Here is a 17,686-nt window from a genome sequence, read left to right on the forward strand (position 1 = left end):
TGTCGGCTTCGCTGAAGGGCAGCGGCGTCCCCGAGCCCCCGCGCCCCGCTCCGGCCAGGTGAGCTGCCCCCCTCCGCTCCCGTGCGGGCTGGGGGGGGGTCGTGTGGGAAGGGGGTGCCCGGGCGGGAGACTGGCCCCACGCCGCCCCGAGACCACCTCGCGGCTCTCAGAAGACGAGGGCCCCCGCTGATATGGGCGAGGGCCGGGTAACGGGGGACTGGGGGGAGGGTGGCCGGTTGGGGAGACCGGAGGCCCCCCTCCGCCCCGAAGCCGGGAAGTTGCCGGGGCTGGAGAGTTTCCTGCCCCGACGTGCGGGTTGTTTCTCGGTTGTGCCTCGGTTTCCGCAAAGACGCCCCAGAGGAACAGAGTTGGTATTGTCTGCGGAGCATGGGATCCCCGCCGATCCGAGTCTGGAAGGGGGCGCCGGCCAAGTAGAGCCCCCAAGATGAGAATCAGGCTCCTAACAAAGATCCCACCCGCCCCCCAACCCCCCCAAACTGTGCAAGCCTGGCACCCGCGGGGAATGTCTCCAGAGACCCCCGAGGCCCGACCCCTCCTCAGCCCACGTCTTGAAGCCCTTCTTGGGCTCTCCGGATGAGTTGGGGGGGACGGCGGGCTTTTATTGATTTGTTTTTAAGGCTCACCGCTGTGCGGCCAATAAAAGGTTTATGACATCTGACCGGCAGTGAAGGTATGCGAGCTCCGGATTGCCCTGAATTCGCGGAGAAGAGCAGTTTCCTCGTTGCTGGGCAACGCCGCTGATTGACGCGGGACGCGGCCAATCGCTGCTCCCGCTGGTCCCCTTGAAATGTTTTTGACAAGTACAGTAGACTGAGCGGCGCGCGTGCGTGTGTGCGCGCGTGCGCGCACGGAGTGGGGCGGTCCCGCGCCCCCCACAAACTACACTGCCCAGCTCCGCTTGGGGAGCATTTCTCAACTTTTTAAAGTTCACATCGAACATCTGCTCAGAGCTGGGCCATAATGTCTTTGTCAGTTGTTTAGGGACATTCAGATTAGTAACCTAGAGATTAAGCTTTTCCTGCTCCATTTTCTCCATTAAAATAACAACTCTGCAATTCATTAAAAAAAAAAAAGGTGTGTGTGTGTGTGTGTGTGTGTGTGTGTGTGTGTTGAGAACATTTCCAATAACGAACCCAAAAGTTGTAAAGAGGTCACCAAGTGAGTAACTATTTGCGTATCTGGTAGAGCAACTTCATTGGCATCAGATTAAAATGCTTGCCTAACTGTAGGGTCACATGATTCAGACATCTACTCCCCCCCCCAAAAATAAAAAACGAGGAAGAAAAGATTTGGCGAACATGTAGCTAGAGTGAAATAATGGAAAAGTCCTGAGCAGTGGCTTCTGGAAACTGTTTCTTTTTCTTTTCTTTCTTTTTGACATGGAACTATAGTAATCTGCTATGGACTACAGTGTTACTTTAAAACACAAGATTTATCGGGATGCAGTAAATAGCATAGAAGGGTGAGGGGAATGATCCCAAGTTATGCATAACCCCTCTTTTTCTGGATAGGGCTGTTTTTCTGTTAAAACCACATTTTCAGCAGTATTTGTTTAAAACAAAAGAAAACATGGAGAATAGCATGTTAGTTCCTTTGGGAAGCTACCGACAAATAAGCAAATTAAAAAGAAAGAGAGCAGCATGTTGTCATAGCAACAATGCAATTAAATTACTGTCAGCCATGATACAATTTTCCTGTTTGGAAGCACTGGAGACATATAACTTTCATTTGGAGCTAAAGTTGACTTCAGTGTCTAGGTAGTTCTCATTTATGCTCTGTGGTACGGATATACTCATAATCAGAACATTTTCTGATGGGATCTGAGTAACTTTGAAGCAAGCTTACTTTTATTCATTTATAAAGAAGTTAAGAGCCATATCAGGCTATATACTCTCTCGTGTCCCCAAACCTAAAGATGCAAGCTTATGTTATTCTTAAACATGGACTGTTCTGCCTGGGTTGGACTATGTTGCCTCCAAGCTGGTTGCTTATCTACCTCTTCTTATCTGTGTGTGTGTGTGTGTGTGTACCTCTTATCTGTTTGTGTGTGTGTGTGTGTGTGTGTGTGTGAGAGAGAGAGAGAGAGAGAGAGAAGAGAGGAGAAGAGAGAAGAGAGGATGTTGTGTGAGTATCAGTGAGTGTCAGTGTCAGTACTGGGGCTTAAACTTTAGCTTTTTCTTTTGCACTCTGCATCTTGAGCCACACCCCCGCTTCCAGCCTTTGTGGTGGCTAATTGGAGATAAGAGTCTCATGAACTTTCCTGCTTGTGCTAGCTTGAAACCATGATCCTCAGAACTCAGGCTCCTGAGTAGCTAGGATTACAGGTGTGAGTTACCTGCACCTGAAACTTTATCTGCCTTAGGGTGAAGGATGGTGCTACAACCAACTGACATCCTTGGCTGATGGGTTGGTACCCACTTTATTCTTTTCCAGAATTCCATTCTAGAACTTTCTGCATGGAAGTAACAGTTATTACTGTAAATGGATATGTCGAGGCTTAGAATAATCATGTTTGCTTTTTATGTTTCATTCATTTTTTTAGGTAGATGTCTTGATCTTCTTTGAGGGAGAGAAAAAACCCAAGGCAGACAATCTTTTTATAAGCTAAGCCAAGCCCATTGGTTTAGCTCTGCAGAGTGGACAACTGTCCATCTTGCATTGAGTGCTAGATCTGAGAGTGGGAAAGCTTACTATATGTAGGGACCATTCCATTTGTGGAGCTGCTGCCGCCTCACTTTCCTTTCTCATCAGATATTCTTTTACTGTCTGTTCTAGGTCATTGATAAAAATGAGGATGTGTGTGGTGGGGAGGGTAGAATTCTGTAACACTTTTTGTTGAGCTTGTTTTCCTGTTTTGATCAGGAGAGCAACTTTCTTCCTACCAATTCTAATTTTAGTTGTTTATCTTTCATTCCCATTTATTTGTTGAGTGCATGAAATTACTTGTAGCTGCAGTCTGCCTAATGAAATTTAATGTATTTCTCAAGTTGAAATACATAGAATTTCTGTCACCCTTTTTAAACTTGAAGATGAAATTTAAGTTGCAGTTTTTGAACACGAGTTTTGGTGCCTTTGATCATATAAAATATTATTTTTTGAAATGAATTTCAGGAAATGGAAGTGAGGTTTTTTAAAAAAAAATTTATTTGGTCTTGTTTGTTCATTTATCTCTCTTTGGGAGGAGGAGGGGCACAAAGGGTGTGACAAAGGGTGAACAAATGTAGCAGTAGTACTCTGCACACTACACTAAAAATGAACTATATAACTTGTTGGTGGGGATGGGAGCGAAAAACTGGGAGAAAAGAAAGGGGTGACATTGTCCAAGAAAGTAATGTACAGTGGCCTGACTTAGGAATCTGTAATCGAGCTATATCACCTTTATAATATATATAGGTCGGTCGTGGGGACCAAACTCTGGGCCTGGGCTCTGTCCCTCAGTTCTTCAGCTCAAGGCTAGCGCCCTACCACTTTTGAGCCACACGTGCCACTTCCAGCTTTTTTTCTCCTTATGTGGTACTGAGGAATCGAACCCAAGGGCTCATGCATGCAAGGCAAGCACTCTACCACCAAGCCACCTTCCCAGCCCTATAATAACATTTTTTTTAAGCCAGGTGTTGATTTCTCACACCTGTAATCCTAACTGCTCAGGAGGCTGAGATCTGAGGATAGTGGTTCAAAGCCAGCTGGGCCAGGAAAATTGGTGAGACTCTCATCTCCAATTAACCACCAGGAAACCGGAAGTGGTTCTGTGGCTCAAGGTGGTAGAATGTTAGCTGTCGACAGAAAAAAGTTTGCACGGGAACAGTACCCAGGCCCTGAGTTCAAGCCCTGTGACTCACCAAAAAACAACACAAGACAAAACAAAACCAAGCAGGCACTGGTAGCTTAGGTCTATAATCCTAGTTACTCAGGAGGGTGAAATCTGAGGATGGAGGTATTTAAATCCGTAAGACTCTTATCTCCAATTAGTCAGTGCTATCCTTCATTAAAAAAAGCTAAGGGGATAGTCCCTAGGCCCTGAATTCAAGCATCAGTACCAACACACACATATACACACTGGCAAGAAACAACCAAATCAGTGGTATTTATGGCTACAGTTTTAAATTCCGAGGCCTTTATAATGGTCTTCATTTATGGAGATGGCTGAAAGTAATCTGAAATAATTGGCCCTCCCTCCCTCCCTCCCTCCCTCCCTCCCTCCCTCCCTCCCTTTCTGTTTTGATGGGGGAGCCAGTACCAGAGCTAAAAACTCAGGGCCTCACACTCAATTATTTCTGCTTATAGCTATCACCTTGCCACTTTAGCCATGCCTTTATTTCTGGCTTTTGGCTGATTAATTGGAGATAAGAGCTTCAGCTCTCAGCCTCTTGAATAGCTAGGAGTACAATCCTGAGCTGGTGCATTTGAAAAAAAAAATTGAGACAGGGACTTGGGCTGTCTTGAGACTTCCTGTGTAGCCCAGGTAGACTTTAAATTCAAAATCTTCCTGTCTTGGCCTCCTAAGTGTTTGGATTAGAGGTGCACACCACCATTGCTGGCTAGTGTATTCTTTTATTGCAAAGGATAAAAAACTGAGATGTGTAACAGAGCCAAAGGAGTTGTTTTGTATTGCATATATATTTTGCTGTTTATCATGAACCTTTAGAGAATTGTAAAGGTTATGTATTTGCATATAATGAATCTAAAGCAAGAGGAATAATTGATTTTCCCTGGTCACAGAGAGAAGCCATTGTGAAACTGCTAATTGTTCTCATGACATACCTGCACATGAAAGGTGCTGTATGTATGTATTTAATTTTTGTTCCAGTCCTGTGGCTTGAATTTGAGGCCTGGGCACTGTTCCTTCCTGAGCTGCTCTGTGCTCAAGGCTAATGCTGAGCCACAGCTCCACTTCTGGCTTTTTCTGGGTAGTTTATATTAGAGATAAGAGTCTCACAGACTTTCCTACCTGGGCTGGGTTCAAACTGCAATCCTCAGATCTCAGCCTCCGGAGTAGCTAGGCTTACAGGCATGAGCCACTGGCACCTGGCTGTCTTGTTTAAAGGAACATCAGGGCACTGTACTCTGTGCCTAGTGGACTACATTTTTTCTCGTGGATCGCTAGGTGGTTGGATTGTGAGCTTTCCTGGGTTCCTAGGTAGCTGAGGAGGCTGAGGGAATTAGGAGACCTCCTAGCTGCCTTTTTCTGTGTCGGTTCACTTGTTCCTCATTTCTTCCCCGCCTCTTTCCCAGGAGCCTTCACATAAATGGGTCCAGTTATGCCTGCCAGTAAGAAGCCGGAAAGCTCAGGAATCAGTGTGTCTAGTGGACTGAGTCAGTGTTACCGGGGTAGCAGTTTCTCCAAGGCCCTTCAGGAAGACGATGACCTTGACTTTTCTCTGCCTGACATCAGACTAGAAGAGGGGACCATGGAAGATGAGGAGCTCACAAACCTGAACTGGTTGCACGAGAGCAAGAACTTACTGAAGAGTTTCGGGGAGCCGGTCCTCAGGAGTGTCAGCCCCGTCCAGGACTTGGACGATGACACCCCTCCGTCTCCCGCCCACTCTGACATGCCCTACGATGCCAGGCAGAACCCCAACTGCAAGCCCCCTTACTCCTTCAGCTGCCTCATATTTATGGCCATTGAGGACTCGCCAGCCAAGCGTCTGCCAGTGAAAGATATCTACAACTGGATCTTGGAACATTTCCCGTATTTTGCAAATGCACCGACTGGGTGGAAAAACTCAGTGAGACATAATTTGTCATTGAATAAGTGTTTTAAAAAAGTGGACAAAGAGAGGAGTCAGGTAAGCCCTTTTGTGTCTGCAACTGAATGGATTGGTGTTGGTGTTGGTGTTACAATTTAAGAGCTTTCTGCATTAAAACGGAAGCAGCGGTGACAAATGGATTTCGTTCTATTTATTAGCAGTGAACAACTTCTGTATTCAGCTTGCCCTCTTGGAGTTTGTGTCTGTTGAGGGGGGGTCCCATCATTACACAACAGTGGTTGGCAGGTCCAATTTGTTCCCACGGTTGTTCAGCTCACTTTGGTGTTGCATCTTGCTGGGTGCTAGAGGCTTCCACCTGTAATTCTAACCATTCAGGAGGCTTAAGATGTAAGGATTGGAGCTCAAAGCATAAAAGTTTATGAGATTTTTTTTTTTTTTTGCCAGTCCTGGGGCTTGAACTCAGGAAGTGGGCACTGTCCCTGAGCTGCTTTTGCTCAAGGCTGGTGTACCCTACCACTTGAGCCACAGTGCCACTTCCTGCTTTTTCTGTGTATGTGGTACTGAGGAATGGAACCCAGGGCTTCATGCATACTAGACAAGCACTCTACCACTAAGCCACGTTCTCAGCCCCAAGACTTCTTATTTCTAGTTAACCAGCAAAACGCTAGAAGTGGAGATGGGGGAGGAGGGGCTCAAGTGGTAAGATTACCAACCTTGAGTGAAAAAAAGTTAACGGGCAGTGGCTAGGCTCTTGAGTTCAAGCCCCAGAACTGGCACAAAAGAAGGTTGAAGTTTTGACCATAAAGGTTGAGCTCTGCCCATTGTTACAGGCTGAGAGAAGACAGTGTTCACATTTTGCTTTTAAGGCATGTAAAGAGGTGCCCTGGAGATGGGATCTGCCAAGCTAGAAAGCAGAACTGTGATGTCACAGAGTTAAAAATCCTTGCCAGGAAAAGTTCCTTCCACTGAGTTTTCTGTTCCTGTGTCTGTTCCTCTGCCTTTCTTCTTAAGGCTGCTGCTGTGTGTGGCTGGGGGTTTGGGGGAGTCTGTCTGCTTTTTGGCTTGTTGATGTTCAGGTTTGGACTAAAAATACTATTCAGAATGGGTCCAGGAGGGTTGGACTCGTTTATTTCTTTCTGTTCAAAAATCCCTTTCTCGCAGGGTGCCTGGTGACCCATGCCTATAAACCTAGCTACCCAGGAGGCTGAGATTTGAGAATTACTGTTTGAGGCCAACACTGGCAGCAAAGTCTGTGAGACTCTTATTATCTCCACTATCAGAAAAGCTGGAAATGGAGCTATGGCTCAAGTGGTAGAGCACTAGCCTTGAACAAAAGAAGTTCAAGGACATCACCAGGGACCTGAGTTCAAGCCCCAGGACCCATACAGACACATACATTAAAAATACCTTCCTCAGTGCCCAAGAATATTCTAGCTGTCTTTGACATGGAAGAACAGGAAGAAGAAGTGGAGTGGCTGTGTTTCTTCTCTCAAATGGGTCATGTTTGTCCATAATGCTGTCTGTCAATCAAAGTTTGAAAATGGGGAAATGAAGAGAGGGCGCAGGAGCCACGGTACCAGGAAAGAGGAAAGTTATGACCACCCGGAAGTCTTGACTTTGATCACTGGTGTGGGTGGTGCCTGGTTGGAGATAGCAGATATGAATATTCATGAGTCTGCTGTGCCTTCCTTTCCCAGGTCCTTGTGTAGATGTTAAGGTGTACCTCTGTCAGTGAGGGGGAGAGTTGTGCACCAGGAGAGCCCTCTGTTGACCCCAGCCACTCATGTCCCCCCTTTTCTCAGATGAGGGCATTTGGAGAGAAACCTGTGGATTTGGCTCTGAGTGCTTTTACGATCATTCTAGAACCATTGAAGAGATTCACTCTTGTAAAGTACTAGGTTGTAGTATTAACTGCTTCTGTATAGGCTGGTCCTTGAGGCAAGAAATGGAAGCAGTTGTAGACTTAGAATGCAGAGGAGGAGGAAGAGGGCTGGTCAGGATCTCCCCTTCTCCTTTTCCCCCTCAAAAGTGGCCTGTCACTGGTAAGCAAGGCTTGTAGTTTGGAGTAAACGGTTCTGCAAGCCACAGCATGCCTGTGTCTCTGGGTTTGACATAAAGCCGGTGCACATAAAAGTAATTTAGCAAATGCACACTCTGAAATGTTAAAGACAAGACCAACTCAGAAGGGGGCAGGGGGATTATTCACCACCCAGCCTTGGCTCACCTGGAGAAGCTCTGCCCCACCCCTCCCTGGCCCCGGCCTGCACTGCATTCTGGGAGTCATGTTGGAAGGGTGCTTGTTGTCAGTCTGAGCAAACCCTGATACTGTCAGTGTGGAAAGGGAGTGGCTTTATATTTTTGGACTTGAGATTGCTAATTTATGAAAAATTGAGTCTTGGCTTCTTGGCCCTGTTGGCTTGTATTGACATGTTTCTGGACAGTTACCAGCTTTGTGGGTGAGAGTTTGTTCCCACCAAGATCAAAACTAGTCCATGTGAGTTTTTCCTCTTTCTCCTTTCCTTGGGTCACTCTGGGGACAGCTAGTGGCCGCTCTGCAGGGCACCACTTGCCCCGTACCCTCAGGTGTTCTCAGAGTCCTTGGGCTCAGCTGTGGCTGGCCAGGGTACTTCAGTGGTCCTAGTTCTGGACTTTTCGCCTGGGATTTCTTCCCTGGCTCTGAGTAAAGAGGAAGGTATTCCCCCTGATACTTTGCCCACTGAGAGTCCCTGGGGCTCCCCAGCTACATTTGTTTTTTTCCCAGGGAATTTTACTTGGCAGTAGCTCCCATGTTGAAGTTCAGCCTCAACCCAAATGACTACATACACACAAATGCTGCTGAGAAATTCACTGACGGTGCGAGGAAGAGGTGAACAGGAGCCTTGCCTTATTGTGTGCGTTCAGTTAGCCATTCTACTTTTTTGGAAACATGGAGAACACAGTTGAGTTTGGCAGCGCTTTGAGAACATGGAGTCCTGTGTGATGCTGGTCCTGAGGGCTCGCTTAGATTACACACCCTGCTGGACCACAGTTGGACAGTTGCTGGGCTGGGCTGCAGGAGCGGAGACACTGCATTGCAATAGAATCTCAGTGGCACTCAGAAACCATTACCATTCCTCAGGCTTCTCTCTGGAGAGCTTGCTGCCAAGGTGGGTTTGGAAACTGGGAAGCTTCAGATCAGCTTCCCATGTGTTTCTGACTTGTGGCCAGGTTTAAGATCTCAGAAGCAATACCTCTCTGTGCTCTTTCCATCTGCTGAGCTCCCATCAAGAACACTTAGTCAAGAGAAAATAGACAGTTTTGCATCTGTTTTTCTCTCTTAAAGGACTTTAGTAGATAAGGATTTATAAGTGTGTGTGTGTATGTGTGTGTGTGTGTGTGTGTGTGTGCTGTGTATGTACAAGCCTTGAACTCAGGACTTCTTGTAAGACTAGTGGTCTGCCATTTGAGCAATACCTCAATGCCCAACTTTTTATGGTTAATTAGAGATAAGAGAGACTTTTCTGCTCAGGCTGGCTTCGAACCTGGATCTTCAGAGCTCAGCCTCCTGGACTAATTAGGATTACAGGTGTGAGCCAGCAGTGGTTGGCTATTTTGTTACATTTTTTGTGCGCCTGTCCATAGTAGGGCTTGAACTCAGGGCCTTCTCGCTTAGCTTTTTCGCTCAAGGCTGGTACTCTTACCACTTGGGGAACATCTCCACTTCTGGTTTTTTTTTTTTCTGATTAATTGGAGATGAGTCTTAGAGACTTTTCTGTCCAGGTTGGCTTTGAACCATGATCCTTAGATCTTAGCCTGAATAAGTAGAATTAGAGGCTTGATCCACCAGTGTCTGGCTATTTTGATGTAATTGTGGACATTTTCAAACGGAGATGGAGTGGATCGGAGAGTAGGGATCTTCCCTCTCCACGTCGCCCTCGCTCACATCCAAGTTCCCTCATTAATGAGGATTTTGTCTCGCCTCAGCCTCCTTCATTCTGTGTTGTTGTGACTGGTGCTGACTTGTGTTGGAGCAATTCGTTGCACTTCTGTCATTTTATTTCAACATACCTGACTGCGCATGGGAATCCTCAGTAATTTCTGACCTTCCCCACCTTGCCGGTGTCCCTCTGGCAACTCTAGTTAAATTCTTTGATGCCATCTGATAGTGGGAATTCAGGTATCCCTGATTTGTTTACAACGAATTTGTTTCCATTGTCGTGACATTTGGCCCCTCCCTGCCACAGCCCTTCTTATTAAGGAATCCCATCATTTCCCCTTCTTTACATTCTGTCTTCTAAGGTTGTCATTTAAATACAGTGCTCCCCTGGGAATGTGGCCTACAGATGGTCTCACTGTCCACTGGGAGTGTGGAAGTTGACTTCCAGGGCTTCTTAGGGGGTCAGTTGTTCCTTTTGTTGTTGTTGTTGTTGTTTTTGTTGGTTATGGGACTTGAACTTAGGGCTCTGTTCCTGAGCTTTTCTGCCCAAGGCTAGTGCTCAACCACTTTGAGCCACAGCCCCATTTTCTGGTGGTTAATTGGAGATAAGAGTCTCACAGGAACTTTGCTGACTTACCGAGCTGGCCTGGTGAGCCACCGGCTCCTGGCTCAGCTGTTTCTCTCTCTGCTAGCATCCACATTGGTCTTTCAGCTTTTGGTGTCATTAATGGATAATCTTTGCCCTGGATCAATGAAGATGAAGTTTAAAGCCTGGGGTGGTGTTACTTTGTCTCCTAAGTTCACGTCTTAGTTGGGACTGTAAGATGAGCAGACCCCATGCTCTCTGGGAACTTGTAAGTAAGAAGGCAAGTAGTTGTTTGGATAACCGGACAACAATGTCTCAGGTATGTGTGTGTTTCTATTTCTGTTCTTTTTCTTCTACTTCTCCTCTTGGCTATTTTAACAAACGTTATTGTCATCAGAAGGTTTATAAAAAGAGCTCTGTACGAAAGTATGTTTATTATATCCAGGGATGAGTGCTCTGAATACAGTTTTAGTTTATAAAGGGGCAAGCGATGCTTGTCTGAAAGAAAATTGAAAACAGGGCTCCTGTTTTGTTTTTGGTGGCAGTACTGGTTAAAACTCAATGTTTTATGCTTGCTAGATTCACATCTCTAAACCTTTCTTTGTTTTTGGGGGGGGGGTCCGGTTGTGGGGCCTGAACTCTGGGCCTGGGCGCTGTCCCTCAGCTCTTCAGCTCAAGGCTAGTGCTCTACCACTTGAGCCACAGTACCACTTCCGGTTTTTTCTTTTTTGCTTATGTGGTGCTGAGGAATCGAACCCAGGGCCTCAGGCATGCAAGGCAAGCGCTCTACCACTGAGCCACCTTCCCAGCCCGTCTCTAGACCTTTCTGCTATAGTTACTTTTCAGGTAGGATCTTGAGTTTTTATCCAGGCCAGCCTGGACTGAGATCTTGAGATCTACTTCTTTCCCCTTGATGGGATTACAGGCATGTACCATCACACTTGGCTGGTTCTGGTTTTTTTTTTTTGGTCCGGTCGTGGGGCCTGAACTCTGGGCCTGGGCGCTGTCCCTCAGCTCTTCAGCTCAAGGCTAGCGCTCTACCACTTGAGCCATAGTACCACTTCCGGTTTTTTCTTTTTTGCTTATGTGGTGCTGAGGAATCGAACCCAGGGCCTCGAGCATGCAAGGCAAGCACTCTACCACTGAGCCACCTTCCCAGCCCTGGTTCTGGTTTTGATGCAGCCAGCACTTGGCTGTCTGAGCAACTTTACTTTCTTATGTGCAGAAGAGGCATCTGGTAGTTGCTTAGGGCTTTGTAACCCCGGAGTCTTAAGGTGTCAGAGGCTCTTTTGGCTGACTGCCTGAAATTAGTGGCAACACGTCACGTGATCATGCACATTGCATTTTTCTGTGGAGAAAATCTAACATTTTTGTTGGCTTAGTTCTTAAGATTTTAATGAGCACTGAGCCACACTCCTAATCCAGTTTCCAGATTTTTTTCCCCCTATTACCAGGGCTTGAACTCAGGACTCTGGCATTTTGCTGGTTAACTGGAGATAACTTTTCTGCAGGCTGGCTTTGAACTGTGAACTTTCAGATCTGTCTTCTGAGAGGCTAATATAGGCTAATATAGGTACTAGTGCTTGGCTAGTTTTAGAAACCAAACCAACTTCTTGCTCATGGAGGAGGGCGTTGCTTTTCTTCATCGTTGGAGGATGAGTTAAGCTCTGAGAGGTTCAGTGAATTGCTGGAGGCTACACAGTAAAAGGCGGAATAAGAGCTCACTCTTAAGTCCTGCTAGCTCCTACGACTATACGCTTAACTCTAGTGTTGTGGTTTTTTTTTTTTTTAATATTTTTTCCCTTCATTACTGGTTCCCTCCTTCCCTCCTTGGTCCTTACTCTCTACCACTTGTCATACATAAAATTCCAAACCTTTTTGCTTCCATTTGGCTTTTTAGATAGGGTCTGACATTTTTGCCTGGGCTAGCCTGGGACAAACATCTGACCTCTGCCTGCCAAGTAGCTAGGATTGCAAGATATCCAGCATGTGTCTGAGTTAGGGTCTCACTCACTTTTTTGCCTGGTCTGGCTTCAAACTGTGATCCTCCTATCCATGCCTCCCAAGTATCTGGGATTACAGTTGTGAGCCACTGTGCCTGGCCCAACCTTGGTGCTTGATTATACCTTCTCAGTGTAGGTGTCATTGTAGGTGGTCTCTGTGCTTCCTCTGAAGTGTTCTGTGAACCGGAGCTACAGGGGATTAAAATAATCCAAATAAACCTCACATTAACTCAGGGGGGGTTCAGGATAAAGAAACATAAAGAATAAATACAAGAGAGTTTATTCTTGTTGTGTTGAAACGGGCAGTTCAGTCATTTCAGTGAATGCAGAGGTCCTGCGCTTTGCCTGTGGTTTTCCTGTGACTGTTTTCCAAGTTCTCGCCTTGGTCCCCTGGAGCAGCCAGTATCTTGAGAGTTCATTCCCTTCTAACATAAACACCATTTATCCAATTCTCTGTCCAACCCCTGTACTCCTGGTAGATGGAAGTCTTCTTCAAAGGCAGTTTTGACTGAGGTAGCACGGTTACAGACCTCCCCTCCATATGTGAGCTGGGCTCTGATTGGCCCCCATGACCACCAGAGTCATCAGCACCTCTGTGGGGTTGGCAGTCATCTTCTTGCTTGACCAATGCCCTTTGAAGGGCAGTCCTGCCTGGTCCATTACTGGATAAAGAGTGATGTCCGATGCGTCCTAGGGAAGGTGATGAATGTTAGAAGATGCTGCTGTGGTCCTGGTACAGTGCTGGCCCCTGCTGTTTTCCTGCTGCTCTGCCAGGAGATGGCCTCTCTTTCACCAGTGTCCAGTCGGTGCCAGGCCACAGGGCTGCCGTGTGCTGTCTGTGTTGGAGATTGTGCTGCCTTAGAAGATTGAGTCTTCACCAGTGTGTCTGTTAGATCTTGACCTCTCAGTCACAGGACCCTTCATGGTAGGTAGCATGGTCTGTGTTCCCAAGGAATGTATGCAATGCCTTGGGTGGTGGTTTTCTGCTCTGTCTGTTTCCCCCAGTCATCAGGAGCCTTGGCCAAGGCACACTTCCACTGTCTTATCCTTACTAACTTTTGCTCATTCATTCATCCATTCATTCCCCATAATGAATGAATGAATGAATGGTCTCTACCTACAGGCTCTCCTTCCTTCTAGGGAACAGACCTTTCTCTCACAGAAGTCCTGATTGCACTGCTCTGATAATCCCACCCTCTCTTTTACTTTCTGCTTCCCGTTTCTCGCATAGATGCTGTTCTCCTGGTCCCTACAGTGACTCCCCAGGGATGCCAGTGGGACCCCCCCAACAAGGGTCTGTGCGAAGGCTGTGCAAGATAAGGTCTCACATTCTTGCCTGGGCTAGCTTAAGACCAAGATCGGACCTCGGCTCACCACGTAGCTAGGATTGCAAGATATCCAGCATGGTTCTTGAGTATAGACTCTCACTCACTTTTTGCCTGGTCTGGCTTCAAACTGTTGTCCTTCGCTCTTTGCCTCCCAAGTCACTGTCTGTCACCCCGCCCCTAGGTGTGGGGAACTGTGGTGTTCATTCTCTTTGGTGTAGCCCTGTGCACTAAGAGGGTCTGCCAGATGTCTCTCCAGCAGTATACTGCCAGGGTATCCAGCCAACAGATTGCTTTCCTGGTGAGCTGAAGAGGCATTGGGATTTTCCTTTGAAATCACTTTAGCTGTCGGATAATTCTCTGCAGTAAATAATGTAGGAGGCCGGCGCCCTGACCTCCTGTTTGAGAGTCACGGGCTTTGCTGCTTTCACAAAATGTGATCTGTATTCGGATTAATACATAAACTCTCTTTCTTCCTTTCTTGTGGGGCTGTGGCTAGAACCCAGGGCTGTGCAAATGCTGAACACTGGCTCTGCCATTGAGCCACACCCTAGCATTAACACTTGCTTTCTCTTGGAGACTTGCTTTCTCTTTTGCATGTGGGGGTGGGGGTGAGGAGGTGGGGGATTGAGGGGGTTCTGGGGCTTGAGCTCAGGGCATCTGCATGCTCTTTTTTTGATCAAGGCTAGCATTGTTCCACTTGAGCCATACCTCCACTTTCAGCTTTTTGCTGGTTAATTGGAAATAAAAGTCTTGGATCGATCTGCCCTGGCTGGCTTTGAACTTCATCAACCTCTTGAAGTAAACTAAGATTATAGGTATAAGCCACGGACACCTGGCTTTATTAATTTCTTAGTGGAACTATTTGATAATGTTGAAGGTTAACGTAAAAGGTGAGGTTTGATGATTGCTTCAGGAGCTAACATTCCAAGGAAACAGGAACATAATACAAAAATGAAAAGGAATAAGCATTAGCTTCTTTCCTGTAAGTACCGGAAACAAGCCTGCCCAACCAGTGGCATCATGGGAAGTCAGTCAGTAGGCTTTTCTTCCCAGAGAAGAGGCATTTTGGGACTAAGATAAAACCTGGGGCTGGGTAAGTAAGTCTTTTTTATAGACAGCACTTGAACAAGTTAACAATAGTTCTGCAGGTGTGGGAATGAATATTGAGCATGGATTTTATAGTTAGGTTGAAGTTTGCCTGCTAAATTCACAGAAAATACAAAAGAAAGGGTTTTAAATAGACTAGAAGTCTTATTTCCCTGTCATACAAATAAAACAATCTTTCCTTTTTATCATTTTTAATGCATCACTGTTGTTCATTCTCCAAGTCCTCTCCTGGTCAAAGATGGCATCGAGTAGCACGGTGTCATTTTAGAAAGAAATGTGCAGAGGTCCTGCAGAGTTAGCACTTTTAAAGGTCTTCTCAGAAACCTAACTCGGCTTTCAACTCATTGGCTATAACCTGCTTTCATTTCATTGGTTATAACCTGGGCACGTGACCTGATTTAGCTATAAGGAAGGCTGGGAATTGAAGGTTTTTTTTTGTTTTTTTTTTTTTTTAAAGCTGAGCCTATTGTAACCCCAGTGAAAATGTTGGTTCTGTTACTGAGCAAGCCTGGATTTTCAGCCACAGAGGTCTAGATGCTTATAAAACCAGAGTTACTAGACCTAAGAGATGTGTTTGTTGGAAGAGTTTCAGAGAGAAAGAAAGAAGGGGAGAGATGGTGGTTGAAAGGTTATATAAATAAGAATGGGAACTTGTTAGATGTAAGCAGAAAATTTGAAATTGCTGTAGTAACTTAAGTAAAAACAAAGATACCAACCCTTAAAAACGATTCCAGTTAACCAGTACTTTGCTTTGAGATATTCTGGTTAAATTGCACTTCATATCTTCAAAAGCAAACAGCTTGATAAGAGGTAAAGAGAGGCAGTATGTGCCAAGAATGATTAAAAAAAAAAAGAAAAGCAAAGAAAAGCAAGGAAATAGATGGTTGAAGATAGTCAAGTCCAAAGTTGTTCTTTTAATAATAACCTGATGGCTTGCTCTATGAGATTACAGACAGTTCTAAGCACAGAATGAAGGCTTTGATTTGGAGTGTGTGTGTGCCTGTGCTTGTTTGAGTACCTGTGCTTGTGATCTCAGCGGGAGGCAGTAAGCACAGACAGGCCTTGGGAGGCTTCTGGTGGGGACAGGCTCCCCAGTGCCTCTTCCTTCTTGCAGGTGTGTGGGGTTCCCTCGAGGCCTGGGGGCTTCAGTTCCTACTATTTCCTGGAGCTCTCTGAAAGGCCTAGTAGAAGTCTGTGACTGTCCTCAGAGTAGGACCCATGAGTGATTTAATCTGATTTAGTGTTTACTGTCTAATGATAGAAAATACCTAGGCAACAGACTATTCATGCATTTGTCTCCCCCCACAGTCCTGGGGCTTGAATTCAGGGCCTGGGTACTGTCCCTGGGCTTCTTATGCTCAAGGCTAGCACGCTACTACTTGAGCCACTGCTCCACGTTTGGCCTTTTCTGTCTATGTGGGCTTCATGCATGCTAGGCAAGCACTCTACCACTGAGCCATATTCCCAGCCAACATTTGTTTCTCTTCTGTTCGCTTATTTATTTAGTGCTGGTCCTGGGGCTTGAACTCAGAGCCTTGTGTTATCGCTTAGCTTTTTTGCTCAAGGCTAACACTCTACCACTTGAGTCACAGCTCCACTTCTGTTTTTCTTTTGCTGATAAGAGTCTCAAGAACTTTACTGTCTGGGTTGGCTTTGAACCTCATTCCTCAGATCTCAGGCTCCTAGTAGCTGCATCCAGGAACATTTTTTTTTCCTCCCTAAAGACAGTCCTGTGATGGCTACAGTGGAGGGAACACACACACAGAGCCACTGGGATCCAGAAGCCAGGCAGCCTGGCATCAACATGGGCATAGAGTGACGCTAAGCACTCCTGGTTTTCTCACTGAATAAGCTGACTTCTTTCCCTTCTCCTATAAATGCCTTCACACAGAGTGTTTTCAGCCAGGCTCCTGCGATCTTGCAGAAAGAACACTTAGCTTACAAAGGACCAATGAGGCTATGCATGCAAGCTGTACTTGCAGAGAAAAGTAGCCGAGGTTCAGGTCAGCAGTGCTTCTTCATTCATGCTGTTCAGTTCGTGGAATGCTCGGCACTGTTCTGGGTGCTGGCGTGGACCCAGGATAGGTTGCTAGATGATCTTCTGGACCATCCCCAGTGAGGGGGTGGCTGGGGAGACACATGTTAAACATAGGACAGGACAGGCCATGTATGAGGGTGGCCTGTGTGAGGGAAAAAGTATGGGATAATAGACTAGAGAGAGATGGGAAAGAGAGAAGGCACCTCGAAGAAGAACTGATCAGTGTGCATTGAAAGGCAAGTAGAGATAGCCATGCAAAGGATCTGAGGTGGCAAGGACTAGAAATGGAAATGTCCCAGGAACAGAAAGAAGGCTCACAGAAAGTACATTAGAAACGAGAGACTGAAGCTGTATGCTGGTGGCTCACGTCTGCAAACTTAAGCTACTCAGGAGGCTGAAATCTACAAGATTGCTATTTGAAGCCAGCTCAGGCAGAAAAAAAAGTCCATGGTACTCTTATCTTCAATGAGTCAACGAAAATCCAGAAAGTGGAGATGTGGTTCAAGTAGTAGAGCACTGGCCCTGGGCAAGTGTTTGAGGCTCTTGAGTTCAAGCCTCCAGTACCAGCATATGTACACAAAAGGGAGAATGAGAGGTGTAAAAGCGCTGTGTATGTGTGTGTGTATGTGTGGGGGGTGGATACCCTTTTGTTTATCTCAGTGGAGTTAGGTGTTAATGGAAATTATACCCTCTTCGTCCAGAATTAAAGGTCATAGATGAAAGTGTGTTGGAAAACTTGGGTTGGGAGGTAAGATGCAAATTCAAGCAAAAATATTCTTTTTGACCATATTCAATTGGAAATGTCAGGTTGAAAGTTGGCTGTATGAGTTGTAGGCTCAGTAGGGGTAGAGAGAGGTATAAATCTGAGACCCATTAGCACATAGGCTTTGGGTGGAAAGAAACTAAAGAAGATTTCTGGATTACCTTTTGATCAAAAAGGAGGTGAAGTCAAACTTCTATTTCTGTTCTTTGCTTT

General features: G+C 46.1%; 1 protein-coding gene across 7 annotated transcripts in view; it reads left to right on the plus strand.

Moving 5' to 3' along the window:
• Foxn3 (forkhead box N3) overlaps positions 1-17,686 on the plus strand; it is a 254,153-nt gene that overhangs the window by 53,335 nt on the left and 183,132 nt on the right. For 5 of the 7 annotated variants that reach the window (XM_013015886.1, XM_013015895.1, XM_013015876.1 and 2 more), the window contains one exon: positions 5,254-5,810. In XM_013015886.1, the coding sequence (XP_012871340.1) occupies positions 5,268-5,810 (543 nt within the window). In that variant the 5' untranslated portion in view covers positions 5,254-5,267. Of the gene's footprint in view, positions 59-4,740; positions 4,809-5,253; positions 5,811-17,686 lie in introns of all 7 variants that reach the window. The other 2 variants (XM_013015903.1, XM_013015911.1) reach the window with 2 other exon arrangements.

This window comes from Dipodomys ordii, unplaced genomic scaffold, assembly GCF_000151885.1.
Source record: "Dipodomys ordii isolate 6190 unplaced genomic scaffold, Dord_2.0 Scaffold2, whole genome shotgun sequence".
Classification (NCBI taxonomy): Eukaryota; Metazoa; Chordata; class Mammalia; order Rodentia; family Heteromyidae; genus Dipodomys; species Dipodomys ordii.